An 11,454-nucleotide genomic window follows, 5' to 3' on the forward strand; every position below is an offset into this window, starting at 1 on the left:
TTTTATAATCAAATTGAACTAATAATAGAATATAACAACCATTTTTTTTATTAAATATGAAGTTCGAAAATATCACTAAATTATATCAAACATTCTTTTAGACATTGAATTTTAAATGGTCAAAAAATGTATATATTATAGAAAGGACATGACACTTATAACGCTAATTAATTATCGTTAAGAGAATAATATGATATGTTAAATTAATGATTAATATTTTATTTGACCCATTAGCTGTGATTAAAATTTTATTTTGATACTTTTTTTATTTTTTTAAAAAATATTATTTTTTATAAATGATAAAATTTTAATAAAAATCTTATTAAAAGAAATTACACATATTATTAATAATAAGCTTGATAATAAAATAAGTGTATTATACTTGAAATTAATTTTTTATGCCTAAATTTTTTTTCATTAAAAATAGGTGATTAATGTTTTCTCTGTTTCACCTAAAAGTGCATTTGGTTAAAAAATTGTTAAGTGACAAATGCCACATTTATATTTTTTTTTATTTTTTTAAGAATAAAATATTTTTTTAAAAAAGGGAACATGAGACGTTTAACTTAATGATTTTTCAACGATAGTCCTAAAAGGATAACGAATAAAACATTAATAACTTGTTTTTAACAAAAAAAGTTTAAGACACCAAAAAATAATTTTAAATATAATTTTGACACTTAATTTTATATTAAACCTTTACAATATGATCCTCAAAATACTTAAGTTTTTATGAAAAGATGGTATAAAATACTTTCAGAAATCAAGAATTAGTGGTGGAACATAATCAAGACTAGTGGGGTCATGACCCCCAAAATTTTATTTTTTTTTTGCTTAGATTCTTAAATTTAAAAAATTATTTTGGTCCCCCAAAGTTTTTAAAAATTCAAATTAAACTTTAAATTTCCTTAATATTCTTAATTAAATCCTCTCTCATAATTTTAAAATTTTCTTATTAAGCCTCTCAAAATTTTAAAAAATTTAATTAAACCCTAATGTTTTTGGAAAAATGTAAAGTAAACCAATCAAAAAAATTAATTTAAACTTCTAAATTTTTTAAAGTTTTAAATTAACCCAAACTTTATCACTAGGTTCCACCACTATCAATAATATATATAATACATGAGTGTTCCGTATAATGGAAGATAGATTCTCAATATTTTCTAAGAAATTAAAAGGATTTTTTTTGCTGGAGAATAAAATAGGAAAATTACCCTTTTGTGTAATAAATGGCAGTTTAGTTGGCTATTTCAAGGGGGCTCGTGGAGTTAGACAAGGTGACCCCCTTTCACATTATCTCTTTGTGCTTGCCATGAATGTGCTATCAAATCTTTAGAACATGGCTGCCCTTAAGGGGATTTTCAACTACCATCCCAAGTGTAAAAGGATTGGCTTAACCCATCTTTGCTTCGCGGATGATCTCCTCATCTTTTGCAAGCCCTCTATTGACTCCATTAGTGGCGTCAAAGCTGTGTTGGAAGTTTTCTATCTTATGTCTAGGTTGAAGCTCAATATTAGCAAAAGTGATATCTTTGTAGCCGGTTTAACTGTTGCTCATTGCAATGTCATCAGTGAGGGCACTGGTTTTAAACTAGGCAAGCTCCCTGTTCGATACTTGGGGATCCCTTTGGTGACCAATAAGCTCACGGAGAGAGACTGCCTTAGTCTTATTGATAAAATCAGAGCTAGGTTGAATTTGTGGGAAAATAAACATTTGAGTTTTGCTGGCAGGCTTCAGTTGGTGCGTGTTGTCCTGTTTAGCCTAGCAAATTACTGGTGTAGGCAAGTTATGCTTCCTCGGGGGGTAATAAAAAAAGTTGAGCATTTATGTTCTCGGTACTTTTGGAAGGGTGATGATCTTCCTGCTAAGGGAGCTAGGGTGAGCTAGAGACAAATCTGTATGCCGAAGTCTGAAGGGGGGCTTGGTGTTATTGACATACAAGGATGGAATAGGGCTTGTTCTGTGAAATTGATTCGAAGCTTATTGGCTGATGAGAGATCCTTATGGGTGGCTTGGACTCGGTGTTATGTTATTAAAAATGCAAATTTTTGGCAGATGGTTCCTCCTACTAATTTTAGCTGGAATTTCAAAAAGTTGTTGAAGATGAGACATACGGTTAGCCATCTTTTTGTTAACCATGACTGTGTCCTCAATACAAGGCAGATATGGGAGGACTTGCACATTATGGCTCCAAAGGTTGTTTGGCATCATATGGTTTGGTTTTCCGGGCGCATTCCCAAGCACAACATAATTCTGTGGATGGCCATTTTAGACAGACTCCTCACTCGGGTGAGATTGATGCGAATGGGTTTAGTAATAGAGAATGATCGATGTCTCTTCTATGATCTGGTGCCTGAGACTATAAGCTACATTTTCTTTGAATGTGATTATGCTAAAAGCCTGTGGAAGGCCATTCTTCTGCTCTGTGGAGTTAACCGAAGAGTAAGCCACTGGGAAGGTGAGATTTCATGGGCTACCCACTGCTTTAAAGGAAAGTCCCTCCTTACGAGAGTGTTTAAGCTTGCGTTGACGAGCTATGTGTATGCCATATGGAGAGAAAAGAATAGCAGGTTATATGGTGGATTGCTTAGACCGGTGAGTGATATCATGCAGAACATTAAAACTGATATCCAGATTCGGCTTGATGGATGGTCAATTAACAGAAGCGACTCTAGGAACTATGCCCTTTATGTTAAACTGTTGTTAAAAAATAATAATTAATGATGATACAAAACAGTTTTTGTGAAGATTGAGCAGAAAAGATCAACTCTTTTGATCGTATGTTTATTCGTGGTACAATTGAGTTGATATTTAGACAACAATTAGACAATTTTAAGTTATTGACTTTGTACGATCGAATTTTCATTCGATTCCTGTAGCTTTCCACACCTACGACTGTTTAACAATCATAAACTTGACTAAAATAAACTTTTAATTACAATTGAGGGATCAAATGAATTATTATTCATTAATTATTATTTTTTAAAAACAGTTAATAATGTTTATTCATTTTTAATAAAATTAAAATTTAATATTTATTTTATATTTTTTAAAATTAATATTAGAAAGAATATTTTAAATAAATAGGTGATATTTTTTAACTTTACATTATATTTTTATTGAATTTTATTGAATTTTATTGCATATTTATTTATTTTTAAAAAAAAGTGAATAATAATTAATTTGATCTCTCAATTGTAATTAAAAGTTTATTTTAATATTTTTAAATAATTAATTTTAAAAGTCAATAAACATTATTAACTATCGTTAAAAATAATACCACAAAAAAAATAAATAGATAAAGTTGGCGTTTTTACACATATATCACTCTAACATAAATTAATTACATATTAGACACCATTTTAAAAATATTTACAAATTAGCACCCGAATGTTTTACACATTTAACAAAGAGCGCTTAAGAGGGCGCACCTTACCTCACGTGACGCTAAATCAACCTAAAACGCATTGCGAGGGCATATTTTTCTATAAAAGAGTGTTAAATCGAAAAATTAGCCTAAACGGTGTCTGAAAGTGAAATATATAGGTGTAGGGTGATTTTTGAGAAAAATCGCCCATTTTATGTGTGAGAAAGTTGCAGATCAAATGTTAAAACTTAAAAGTAAACTGTCCCTGCTCAGTTTCAAATTACCGATGTGCTTACAAAACTGCTCCCTACTGTTCGTTTTCAAGAGTTGCGACAGGGTCTAAAAGTTCCATCTCTACTGCAAGTCTGTGCTTCCAATGGTGCTTGTCGATTTTTTTTTTCTTTGGTCGAAGAAGTTGAGAAGCGGAATGAATGTTGAGAAGTTGGCGTTGTTTTGAGTTGTTGTGTCAGCTGGTTTGGAGTTGGCTAGGAGATAACTGAATTTGTGTACTTTACCCTTTCTTTTTTAATTTAAAATCTTTTCAAGTGAATACTCGTACCGTTTAATAGATATTTCCAACCAACGGTAAAAAGGAAAATGGTTAAATATACAAGAGGCCACTTATGTTAAAATATTTTTTTAGTTAATGAATTTTCAAATGTTATAAAATAATTGATAAATTTTTTAAATGATAATATAACGCCATTGAAATTATATTCCGTAAAAGAATTTATAGATAAAATGACATAAATATTTGCGTTTAACGATCTTTTCAAGTTGATTATTGAATTTTTAGCCGATTTTAATTATTGATTTTTTATAATCTTTTCATTAAGATAACTTGATATTTTTAAATCATGCTTCATTTATTCAAATCAAAAATTTAAATTCAAGTATTAATATGAATAAAAAAAAATTAACAAATTCAAATATTATTTTACATAATATTTTAATTTTCGTACGAATAAAATCTGATAGTTGTTTCTCATGTCGCAGCCTCAAGTAAAAAAGATTATTTAATCTTGATTTATACAACAAAAAGGTATACCACATAGCTGACTCTCCCTCATTGGTACGTATCTCCAGCACGCGTGACGGAACCGACTGAAACCTAGAGGGCGGAGACTCCCTTTCTCTCGACTTCTAATTACCAAAACTCAAGTAAACATGTCAACAACAACAACCCTCCACTTTGCCAAACCATTTTTAGATTAAAAATTTCTCTCATGCAATCTTCACGTATTTTCTGATATTTTCGTATAAGTGTTTTGTTTGTGTCTCCGGGTCCAAATTTGTTTATGGTGAAAGTCCTTTTTCTGGGGGTTTATTTATGTTATGTGCTTAAATCAAACCAATTTTAAAAGAATTAGATTTTATATATACACCGGAAGAGGAAGGGGAGAGAGGATTAGTTTGTTGAGGCTCTCTTTTTCTACTGTTTGGTCTTTGGTTGTTTGTTGGTTCAGATAATTCTACTTTAAGCAATCTCTTTTATTGGGGCCCTCCTTAATGTGCAGTGGACAATGCATCATCTAAATCGGTTTCCGAATATATTTGCTTTCTTTCTGGGAAATTGAAGTTGGATGCTTTGTTTCTTTTCTTTTTTTAGAAGAGGAAGCAAAATTAGTATGGATTTTTTTATTGAAATGGGATGTTGGGGTTTTGATATGATCACCAGGGAATATTTGGATTTTTTGTGGATTTCGAAGAGGAGGAGCTTAGGGTTTGTGTTCAGGGTTGTTTTTGGATTATGGTTTTGTTTTATTATGTTGAAGCCGGCGGCAGGATTGAGACCAATAAGGGAGAGGGCTCGTTCATGGGGCGATGAGGTTGGTGCTCTTTTAGTTCCAGACTTTATTGATGTCAATCATTGTTAAATTTGATTCTTTCCCCCCCTTAAGCTATGATGAAAATTTGGGTTTTGCTTATGGATGTCAAATTCGTAGTTGGAATTGGTTATTGTGCTTCTGATTTTTGTCAAATGGGTTTTTTTATATATAATTTTCTTCTTTCCCGAGTTAGTGCTTTACTCATTGCAGTTTGATAGGTTTTGACGAGTTATTGTTTTGTATAATGAAATGCTGCAAAATGGAAGTGGGCATTGGGCAATGTCAAGTAAGTTTGATGATGGAATTTAGAAATGTAGCTCGGGGAATATATGTGGTTGAAACCAGAAATTAGGCTATCTTGACAAGTAGATTTTCATAATGGAGAGCTAAATAGCAATGGCTTGAAGTTTTCTCAACTACCATGAAATTGTTAATCTTTCATTTTGCTGACAAATTAAGGGTAAAATAAATCAAATTAGGTAGATGAGAAGCCGTTCATTTGGTATTTGGGTTGTATGATCTTTCTATGTTCTTGAAGATCGTAATAGCCTTGATCTAAAGCCCCCACTTTTCCCCCCCCCCAAAGATTTGTTTACTTTAGCTATATCACGTATTTGTTTGAAAATGATTCTGTCTGATGCAATCTATTAAGAAAAAGATAGATTGGGTCTTCTACTGTTGTTTGCATTTTCCATGTGTTTTTTACCCCTTCCGCTCATCATTTTGGGTGCTATAAGTTTTTCAATACTCTTGATGTATCCTGCAGCAGTTATTTGTTAGAAAAGATGAAAGCAAATTGGGTCCATTTCATGCATGGAACATAACAGGAACTTATCGAGGTGAGTAAATTTTCTCAAATTCTATCTTATGCATATTGGAGTTGATGCATAGGGGTATTTTTCTGGATCGTGTTGGATATAGCTGATGTAGCATGCGGTTTTGTGGTTGATGGCTTATTTTGTTTTCTCAGAATCTTCTCTTTATTTCCCTACGCTTTGTATCTTATTTTTTTTATCACTTCGGTTGCTCATGATTGGACAATGAATTTCCTGGAAAATATTGGTAAATATATCTTTTTCCAAAGGTTCAAAACCCACACTCCATGAACACTCAAAGTAAAACAGAAATGCAAATGAGTTGACCAAAATAGATACTCACATCGTGTCAATTTGTTCTGGATGTAAAGACGGTTGTATTTGGATGGCATGTGAATCCGAAGTTGTTTTAACCTAGATCAAGTTCTGATATTAAAAAGGAAAAGAAGACAACTTATTTAGGAGGGAAACTAATAAATTTTCTAGCTTATAAAAAGTAATTTTCTGATATTTTTGGTTTATCACTGTAATTGAATTCATTAAGCAAATGTATTTTGTTGACAATTTTTGTTCAAATGAGTTGGAAATTACAGGAAATTGGAAATTTATGGAGTCTATGAATAGCTCTTCCAAATTTCTCGATTTCAGTAAATCGGCTGGTGATTCAGTCATTGAATTAGTTAGCACACCAACCAAGATAACTGGTGTACATTATGTTCAGTTAAGGGTGTTCTTGATCATATTAAGAAAATCCACTCTTATTTTGCTTGTTTAGTGAACTTGTTAGGACAATTGAACTGTGTTTTAGATGCAAAATATACACATGTTTTTTCATAGTTAGCCTGATGAATGAAGACAAGTTTTGTTTGTTGCTGATAAGGAACTCCATGACACTTATGATAGACTGGCTATCTTATTGAGTTTGGTTTTCTTACATACTCTTTAGTTTTTTTCCATACATATATATTCCATTCTTTGTAGTAAGCTCTTTAGTTTGATCTTCTAACTGCTGTAGGCTGTATCATACCGTTTTTTAATTATTGTCCGACTTTGTTTCTGATTTTTGGTGGTCATAACATAACAGGGTGTAATTATTTTCCATGATGTGTTTGATAACAAACACAATGTTGATGGTGCTCAAATAAGGGTAGAGGGTGTATATATATGGCCTTTTAGACAGCTTCGACTGGTAGCTAACAGGTAAATCTTGACTACGTTGTTTGCTCATTAAAAGCTCTTCCAGCTTGATTGGAAATTGCTTGACTAAGAAATGCATATTAGTTGACCAGCTGCAACCAAAGGGTGCAGATAAAAGTATTCCAAACTATCATTACCTACTTTTTAGTGATACCATTTGACTCAGGAAACTTTTGGGAGAAGTGGGAGGGGGAGAGGGGTCAGATTCAAATCAAACCCATTACCCCCCGGGATAAAAAGGCAATTGCAATATAGTTGTTAATTTTCTCACTTCCTTTCATGTGCTCTTTTACATTTTGTAATGCTCACTGCATTTAAACTCTGACATATTCTACTGGCACACTATTGCAGTGGAAAGGAGGGACAGCTCAGTCAGGAAGAAGATTATATTTTATCTAACCCGTACCATTTGGTAATGCTTCATAACATACCCATTTGTGGTTCGCCAGCATTTATTTATTTATTTTTGATAATTTGGGAAGGGGGTGGGGATGCTATGGATAGATAGAACCCAAGATCTCATGAACACAACACAAGAATCTTGCAACTAGGCTGAGGTTGTTGGCACTAGCATTTAATGTTGATTGTACACCATATGGATTTTGAAAATGGATTCTGAACCAGAATTCCACGTATAATGCTCTGCTAGCTTATTGCTTTTGTCCGCACAAGTCTTTCTTTAAAGTAATGGTATTTTGCTGAATGTCTGGCCAATTCCAATGTTTTAGATTTTTGGTTTTTAACTTAAACAAAGTTGATACCTTGTTGAAACGGATAATTTCCTTTCATTTTTCACTTCTTCCTGAGTTTTCTAGGATCTTGCAAGATTTTGAATATGTATTTGTAGCTATGTATTTTGCAGCTGGCTCTGGATGTCTACGCCCATATGTTGCTTTTAGACGTTTGATTTAGTGTTGTGTTTTCCAGACAGTTATCTTTTTTTATGAATGTTTATTTATGGTGATTGTGATTACTAATTTGCAATGTCCTTACTTCTTGAACAGCTTGGAGTTTTCCCATCTCAAGTGTTCCAAGATTCTCCACGTGACAAAATATGGAGAAGAAAAATTGTATGATATAATTATTTTTGCTTGGGTTAAGCTTAAGTTAAGCTTGCAAAATAGTGAATGTTGTTTTCTTTTATGGCAGCACCAATTTTTAAGATGGAGAAACATTGCAATATAGAAATTGATGCCCAAATTTCGCGCATCTCATCCAGCCAAAATGGTATTTGAGTCTTCTCAACTCCTTAGATCATTCTTCTCTGGTCTGTTTCTTGATCAGCATATGGGATTTTTTTTACCAAAATCTATTTAATCAATGAAGAAGAAATATCGACGTACCAGATAGTTGCATTGATCAGAAATATCTATTGGAAAAGGATAGTACTCTCTACAGTCTACATTGACATTATAAGTAATAAAATTCCAAAGTTTTTTTGACTTTTTATAGATGGAGATCACGATCGTTATCACATTGAAGGATTGATGGAGAGTCCTACAATGGATGATGACGGAGATTGTTTCTCACCTTTATTATTAAATGTGCCTTCTGTCAACATTGAAGTCTATTACAATAAAGCAGTTAACTACACCTTAATGGTCACCTTTGTATCCTTTATATATTGTCCCTTGTCATTGTCAATGCTATATCACTGGCCTGTTTTGCCTGTATTCCTTAATTATCATCAGGTCTCATTCCTTCAAGTCCTTCTGTTAATTAGACAAATGGAACATAGCAATACCCAATCGGTAAGAATTTAAAGTATATATACTCTAAAGGACAACTTAACAAGTATGGATGCTATATTCTGGTATTGCATTAATCTGTAGCTTACTTCATTACTATTAATAAAGGCATTTCTGACTCTCGCTTATCAGGGAGCTGCGAAAGTTTCAATTTTAACGATTGGTCAGCAAGCCATCATGGATGCTTATCTTTTCCTCTTACATCTCACGGCCGGAATACTGGTTGGTGAGTATTAATTAACTGTCCCTAAGAAATGATATTATTACTCAGTCTTCTGCCATATCTTTGGAATAGTATAAATATATAAAGAACATTAGTTCTCTCTCAAGTTTTCCTTTTCAATTATATCCATTCCCTCAAGTGGTGTACTCTATTTGCAACCAGAATGGGGATCCAAGACTTGAACTTGATGAATTATCTTTGCATTGGCCTCGATGGAGACTGTGAGCTCTATAGTTCTTAGTTTAAAATGATTGCTAGGAATTTCAAAGATTATTCTTTTTACTAGTGGCCAAGTCTTGACCGGTAATAAATATGAATGGTTTCATTTGAAACTGCACATTGAGTCTGATCTGTACCTGATACTAGGCTGATAACCTAGAACAATGAATCTCTTCTATTACCATTCTCCTTTCTTTTTCTTGGTTTCTTTGATTGAAACCCTGCTCCTTTCAAAGGTCTATATCTTACTAAGTTAAAGTTAATGTTGCATTTCTTTATACAGAATCCTTATTTAATGCTTTTGCAACTGCGGCATTCTTCAAGTTTGTAGTCTTCTCCATTTTTGAGATGCGGTACCTTCTCACAATGTGGAAAGCAAGCAGACCTATGAATAATGGTGAGGGCTGGGAGACAATGAGACGTGAGCTATCAGTTCTATATAGCTGTTTCTGTAAGTGCTGAAAGAGCTTTTCCATTTGTGGATAGAAATTTATTATACATATATATGATTTTCCGGAAGGGATGTATGGAGTATAGAAAAACAATTCTCATCCCTTTCTCTTGCATAAACTTACCCGGCCACCATCCACATTTATTGGTTGACATAGGAAATGGATGCTAGAAATCTAAAGTGGATTTTTGATGCCGCATACTAAAAGGAAATTATATCATGTACAAGGGATACTTATAAAAATAGTGTGAGAAATGATCAAGGGAGTGCAAGTGCTCAATGTCTACTTTTTCAATGATACTATGTCCTATGAATTGCTCTTGGAATCAGACACTTTCTTAGATTACGAAATTTATGTCAAGTTGATGGATTATTCTGATCTAACTAGTGCAAATATTTGCAGATGGGGTCCTTTTAGGAGGCGTTTTGTTCATGTATGAGTTTCATAATTTTTTGCGGCCTATACTTCTTTTGTACTCATTTTGGATACCTCAAATAATAGTCAATGTCATTCGTGATTCGAGAAAACCTTTGCATCCTCATTACATCTTAGGCATGACGGCTAGCAATCCCATTTTATATATTTGGATGCCCTAACAACTTCATGCGAATTGAGCCCAGCATGAGCTGGTGTATCTGTCTGGGTGTATTCATTGGACTTCAAGCTTCCATTCTTCTTCAGCACTATCTTGGATCTCGATGGTTTATTCCTCGTCAGGTCTGATGCAGTTTTATTTATACTCTTCATGTATAACCTTTTTATTTTTGTTTTCCCACAGAAGTGTTATTAAGATTCTACTTTGAATTTTTGGATTGCAGATACTACCTGAGAAATATAGCTACTAGAGAAAATTTGATACAGAAACAAATCATACCACAGACTGTGTCATTTGTATGGCTTCCATTGATCTCACACAACGTTCAAGAGACTGCATGGTATACTGTTGTATTTTTATTATCTTTAAATGGTCATTTTCTGAACTGTGGACTTGATTAAACCGCATTTCTCTAACAGGTAACTCCCTGCGATCATTTCTTTCATTCCGGCTGTTTGCAACAGTGGATGGATATAAAGATGGAATGCCCAATTTGCCGACGTTCATTACCAACAGCTTAAGAAAATCAACCACTTTATAATTGAGGTAATGACTTGATGCCAACCTTGACCTGTAAGATTGAAGTTTGTTTACTTCTACTTGAGATGATTTGTTTTCTTTCAAGCCTACACAGAATCTTGCAAAACTTTGAACATCAAACTTTCGTTCCTTTCCGATCCGAGATATCATTTTCATAAAGTCTTCGTGTTTGCTATCTTGTTCTACTTTTGTTCGTTGATTGATATGTTCAATCCAAATCTCTTTTCTACATATTACTTCAGGTGAAGAAGAGATTCCAGTGCCCACTTTTTGCCTGGTTACATTTTCAGAAGATGACTTGAGTTACAACATAAGAAAATCTAGACACTGTAACAGTCTGTAGGCAACATTCTTGTGTATTCATTGTATAATTGTATAAATTTCAATACACTTGAGATTTCATACCAAGTACTAATTGCCTTATTAAAAAGGGAAAAAAGAAAATGCAATTTGTTTTAGATTACATCC

The 11,454-nt window shown here is 33.1% G+C and overlaps 1 protein-coding gene and 1 pseudogene across 1 annotated transcript; both read left to right on the forward strand.

Moving 5' to 3' along the window:
• The first annotated feature begins 1,339 nt into the window (after positions 1-1,339).
• On the forward strand, positions 1,340-1,888 carry LOC120175535. The gene has a single exon (XM_039182138.1). It carries the CDS (start codon positions 1,340-1,342, stop codon positions 1,886-1,888), a length of 549 nt encoding a protein of 182 aa, XP_039038069.1.
• Positions 1,889-4,429: 2,541 nt separating this feature from the next.
• On the forward strand, positions 4,430-11,449 carry LOC120175652 (annotated as a pseudogene).
• The last annotated feature ends 5 nt before the right edge of the window (positions 11,450-11,454 follow it).

Source organism: Hibiscus syriacus, unplaced genomic scaffold (genome assembly GCF_006381635.1).
Source record: "Hibiscus syriacus cultivar Baekdansim isolate YM2019G1 unplaced genomic scaffold, ASM638163v2 tig00112206_pilon, whole genome shotgun sequence".
NCBI lineage: Eukaryota > Viridiplantae > Streptophyta > Magnoliopsida > Malvales > Malvaceae > Hibiscus > Hibiscus syriacus.